The following is a 6,000-nucleotide window of genomic DNA, read 5'->3' as shown; positions in this document are numbered from 1 at the left end:
CCACCCCAACTAGTAATTTTTTTGTTTGTAAATTGCGTGTGTTCTGAAGGGCCGATTTGTATGTATGCGGGATGAAAAACCCGAGTTTCTGGGAGAAAAAACCCTGCTACCTCCATATGAGATCGGCTAACTCACCTTCGATTGAAATCGACCAGATAAAGATTCCTCCCGTCGTGACGAGAATCGAACTTAGGCCTATTCCAAATCGAAGGGCGCAATGTACCGTCGTTCTTCCAATTGCGCTACGGAGGCGCTATTTCAGTGACACTATTTTTCTTTCTCTGAGAACCTCTCCTTTGAGATCCTCCCTACTGCAACACTCATTAAGCAATTAGTCAAGAGTCAAACTTTTTAGTCAAAAGTAAACTTTTTTTTTTTTTTTTTGCACATCCTCTAAAAATAGGTGATAGTATGGCATTCAAACCCAATAATATCTAGCCCACTAAACCTTACACAGGTATGTCAGAATGTTAATACAAATATAAAAATAAAAGTCTTTCATTAATAAAAGTAGCAGTGCTGCAATTTAAAAAAAACACACAAAAATATGGATTTTGGCAGTCTTTTGTGTTTCAGGATGGGATATTTTGGTTATCATGTTTTCACTTCACTCATTCATTTATAAATATTGTATTTATAAATATTGTTTGATATGAACATGGGAGGCTAGCTATCATATGACATAAAATATCAGTTACTGAGAACAGAAGTTTAGCATGTATCGAATGATTACTAAAAGATTAGTATAGTTAAATGCATGGATATGGATCTACATGTCCATATACTGTCTTTGTGAATAAGACAATTCAACTTCATATAATTCAAACTTCATGCATTTCAAAATCATGTCATTTTTCAATCTGTAATCTTCAAACTGTGAATAAAGAACATTTTGACTAGTTGCAATGTAACATTCTGTTGTAGCTTAAAATTTAAAAATATCAATGCCTTCTTTCTGAAATGCTTTATTTTTCAACTGCAACACTTAACTGAGACATCATAATATGATAACACTTTATGTTGAAGACCAAACTTCATTGGAATTTTGCATTAATTTTAATCTGATTTGAAAATTATAAAATTTATGTTTCTGGTGATCAACTGCATTGGTTGGCCAGATTATAAGACTAGCTGGATATTGGATGACCAGATATTTGAATTAATGTATATATACACACACAGACTCTTCCCTACTAAAGAAAACCTTATGAATATGCAAATACTCCAATACCAGGAACATTTGTGTACTCATGAAATATATGTGCACCTAAATATTAATCACATATAAATAAATTTGAATTAATTTAAATACTGCAAGGGCTGAAAACCCACCTGCATTCCAAAAGAATACTTTTGTAATTTATTACACTGATCAGGTGAGCTGTGACTTAGAAAGTTTACTTACAAGAGACGATTCTATGACATGCTATAAAATTTATAGAATTTTTTCAAGTACATAGTTCATAGCAATACTTTGGAGCAATCAGTTTGTTCAATATAGTGAAACCTGTCAAATCTGGCAGCATCCTGACTTAGGCAGTACAACTAACTAATTGTGTAGCTTACCATTATACAGTCATCCTGGTGTTCATTGCATGAAATGGCTTTTTTTTTCCCTTTTTAAGAAAAAAAAAAAAAGAAGAAGAAACTGCTGCATTTGTTTTGTTTCTTATGCAGAACAGGGTCTTTATGCAATGCAAATTTTCTCTTAAAGTACTCACTTTAGAAAAATAGCCAGTTTAGTTATGGAATGAGATTTCTGACAATGAAAATAGTATATGATTATGTTATTATAATGTAATGTAAAATGATAACATTCAAGTGTATACAAGTATATACAAGTGTATGCATGTAAATATCTATGCAAACACCCATACATACTAGAAGACTAAGCATAAAGAAACTGCTTATTTTACTGAACTATCAGAAGAAAAAACAACAAATTATTTCTCTAAATCGTTTTTTATTGTCTTCTCACACATCCACACCTGAGGGCAATATATGAAATATGGCACATGGTGTAAACGCCAGGCAGCAATAGTGCTGGTTGTACATGTGGGACATGTAAAAAGGGAGGGAAAATAAATTGGGGAGGTAAGTGACCTTGTAAAATACAAATTAGACAAAAAATCAACTTAAGTAGAAGTCATACTAAACAAATACTCTGTAGCACAATTTAAAATCACAATACATACAGTCACAATCACATGATACAAAATGAGAATCTCAGACTGCGAGTCAAATCTAAGAAAAGAAAAAAAAAAAAGTGCGTTTATAAACCCCTTGAGTTCCCTGAGTTTAAACATAACCCCATGTATAAAGGGATTCTACTAGCAACTAAATAATAACTAAATGGACCCATCTAGGGAAGTTTTGGTACCACAAGCATGCAAAGGAGCACATACATTGAGGTAGACATAAAAAAACTTATTTTCAAATATAGTGTGCTTTAAAAATAAAATAAAGTGACACTAGTCAGGCATTTAATGAAATTGACAACCCGTGAAGTTATTGACAAAAGGACTTAACATGTATATTCCCAGATAATGAGTTTGGTAAAACTGTTCAAAATAGAAAGTTTTTTTCCTTAAAAAATGACATAAAAAAAAGATATGGCTTGCTTATTTGGCCAGGCTAGGGCCCATGATGGAATCTTATTTACCACAATTCATGATTTTTAAAACTTACTGTAGAAACTGCCTACTCCAATATATAACTCACGTAAAAAAAAGTCTTATTTACTATCTGTTAATAATAGCACCCTGAGTTCAAATACTGCATTCAGGGGTGACCTACATCGTTGCAGGCAAGGACGCTACGGAGGGACTTGGAGTTTGGTAATCATTTATTTCACTTTGTGGTGACGCAGGAGGAGGCACTTCCAGCTTTGCATTATTTTTTAATCGCTCCCACCAGATTTGTTCTTGCTGGCTTGTTAATGAAAGTGGTGTAGGAATTCCATCCACATAGGCAACAGTAGCTGACACAGGCATGGATGTGGAAAAAGAATTAGCTGAGGATGTGTTAGAAAGAGCTGTTGAAGGGAGGCCAAGGTAAGAAGAAGGATCTAGTCTAGAAAAATCATCGATACGACCACCATCTATGCCTGACATAAACTGGCCTCCCCCCATATGAGGAGCAATAGATACAGACTGATTAGAAGCTGACGGAGACTTCAGCCCAGGATTTGAAGTAGGTGTGCTCATTATCACAGGGTGTCCTGAGCTGAAGAGAGAAGCAATTGCAGGAAGAGAAACAGGATGACAAGATGAAGACAGAGATGTAGGAAACAGGTTATATGTATTGATAATACTTGTATATGTATTCATAGATGTGGTCGTATTCGATAAAAAAGGCTGCGATTCTGCAGACTCACTAGAATTTGTTCCAGTACCTACATTACTTGTAGGTGTGGAAGCATTAATATTGTTTGTTGTGCCAGAAGACACACTATCTGAGGATCTTCCATCTCCTGAATGATCAAAGGCCCTTGGGGATGAGGTATTTGTAAATGAAGATGGCACTTGTTCTTGTCCCACAGGCGACTCAGATGGAGAAAATGCTGAAGAACGATTCACACTCTGCCCTATAGAGGCATTTGGAAATGGTGAATGCGAAGGCATAGGAGACTGAGAAGTGACTGGAGCAGAGTATGGACTAACATCGGATGATGATGATGATGATGGATGGAAATACTGATTATTCATATTCTGAGACTCTAGTGACTGAGATGAGAACTTTGCTGGAGGAGTGGATGTTCCACTGGCACTTATAGGAAATGATTCTGAGGTTTGAGCATCAGATCCAAATGGCTGTTCAGATGGAACTCGACTACCTTCTCTTGTAGCTTCAGGACCATAGAAGGCACTGTATGGAAGACCATTCATTGGGTCTCGCTGATCCTCTACTGCTCCAACATATCCTTGCGGTTGTTCTTGTTGTTCAGTAGATGGCCGAAATTCCCTTCCCGAGTCACTTCCCCTAGAAAAGGGCCTCTCATTTCTATTTGTGCTGCCCTTTTGAAACTGGTGTGTTTCAGCTTGCATTTCACTTCCATGATTTTGTTGCAATGACTGCGGACCTTTAACCCAATGTGGAGTACCATCACTTGGAGGTGTACGAGAGGATACATTTGGCATTTGTTCTGACATAACTGGAAGAGACTGATTAACATAGGAAGACTCTTCGTGCTGAGGAAGACTGCTACCACTACCACCTCCAATGGCACTAGAAGGATGCTGCTGGCTGATATAGGATTGACTTGGGTGTTGAGATCCAGATGGACTATGAGATGGCAGTGGTGGCTGTCCACCAAATGCATGCATATTTCCTGGTGCAGAATTAAAAGTATGAATCTGTTCCTTCTGACTTTGGCGACTTTGAATTAAAGTTTTCAAACGAGTATTCATTACCTGATGCCTTGTTGGTCCATAGTCACTTAAAGTTTCTTCAGCAATTAATGGTCCAAGCCTACCAGAATCCATAGGTGGCAAATGTCCATTATATGGCTGCACATGCTGAGGCTGAGGCGAAAAGCTGCCAAAATGAGGATTCACTTCATATATTTGGTTTATTCCACCAGGCACAGATCCAACAATTGATCCTGGTACTCCAGGTTTCTGTGGTCCTCCAATGCCATAGTCCATATGGGAGAAACCTTGCATCTTAAAGGAAACAAAATTCACAGTATGTTATTATCATTAGTAGATTATATCTAACTACATAAGCAATATCAAACAGAACTATCAAAAACAACTTGAGTTTATTAATCCCCTCAATAAAATATATAAAAGTGCCATAAAACAAAACAAATTATGCAATATCAATCTTTTACCAACTGCCAATCAGTGAACTATTTAGGCTTAGATGTTATAAACTCCACATCATCATTAGTGCATATATATTAATATGTTCCAAAATAACAGCAAAGCCTAGTGGAAATATAATCTAATAATGACAAATTTACTAATGGCCAGCACACCATCATTAATAGTCATTACTTGTTATGCATACTACAAGTTTTTTTTTTCTTTTTCAATTCTAAATATTTTTATGTTGTCTTATTCTTGTCATTTCCCATTTTCTATACTCATTTCTTAGTTCTTCACTTTCTGCACTATTTTTCAATCTTATACTACTTTTAGCCCAATATTAAGTTCAACACTAAGAAAATAAATTTTAACTGTTAATTTAAGCATACAATTGGTTGTCTTAATGGGTTAATTATACAGGAGCAGCTCCATTTCTACTATGCCTAGCATAGTAGAAATGGAGCTGCCTAATAAATGTTATATTTGGTATCAAATATAACATTTATTAGAAATAATTGGAGCTACATGAAAAAATATTTTCAGAAATTGCAACAATTAAAATTTATAAGCATTTTTTTTTTTATTCACATTCATGAGGATAAGTTTAAATATAATTTTATTCAAAATTTTTAGGTAACTGATTTACAGAATAAGTTATAAATTGTTTATAAAAGGTATTCTAAAATAACATATGCAACATTAGATTCAGCAGAAACAATCCCAGTGTCTAAATCTCATTTGTGGATACACCATGAAAGAAGAGGAGAATCCCACAAGCCCAACAATTTATTTTCCTATGATGCAACTATGCTAATTGAGCAAAAGTACTACTTATACACAGTTTTACTTATTACAATTGCAATAAGGAGATTGATTTTCCATAGAAAGTACATCAAAATAAACTGTCATGGCTGACAATTTACTTTGGTAAACTCTCAGAGCCAAAACAAACTGGAGCATGGATATCAGCAATAATAAGTATATAGACTGATTAAGAAACCTCATTCCCAGAGATAAGGTAGAGAAAAGGCTACCACGATAGAAAAGAAAACTGTGACAATGTGAAATTTGTGATATTTCTGAACACCTTATACGTTGAAAATAACTGCAATGAAATAATTTCATTATATCAATCTGTTATCTGTATTTAAATTACCTCTTTTGATTCTATCAGTCCATCTGTCCGCAC

The 6,000-nt window shown here is 35.0% G+C and overlaps 1 protein-coding gene across 2 annotated transcripts in view; it reads right to left on the bottom strand.

The window, feature by feature from the left end:
* Nucleotides 1-1,013: 1,013 nt before the first annotated feature.
* The window catches only part of LOC150095824 (uncharacterized), a 229,852-nt gene continuing 224,865 nt past the window's right edge, over nt 1,014-6,000 (bottom strand). For both annotated transcript variants that reach the window (XM_090408904.1, XM_090408906.1), the window contains one exon: nt 1,014-4,664. In XM_090408904.1, coding sequence (XP_090265030.1) covers nt 2,793-4,664 — 1,872 coding nt within the window. In that variant the 3' untranslated portion in view covers nt 1,014-2,792. The remainder of the gene's footprint in view (nt 4,665-6,000) is intronic.

Source organism: Typopeltis vanoorti, chromosome 19 (genome assembly GCF_054136105.1).
Source record: "Typopeltis vanoorti isolate ZY-2024b chromosome 19, IOZ_Tvanoo_1.0, whole genome shotgun sequence".
NCBI lineage: Eukaryota > Metazoa > Arthropoda > Arachnida > Uropygi > Thelyphonidae > Typopeltis > Typopeltis vanoorti.
Note: the sequence above shows the minus strand (reverse complement) of the source record. Positions and strands in the feature narration are given on the sequence as shown.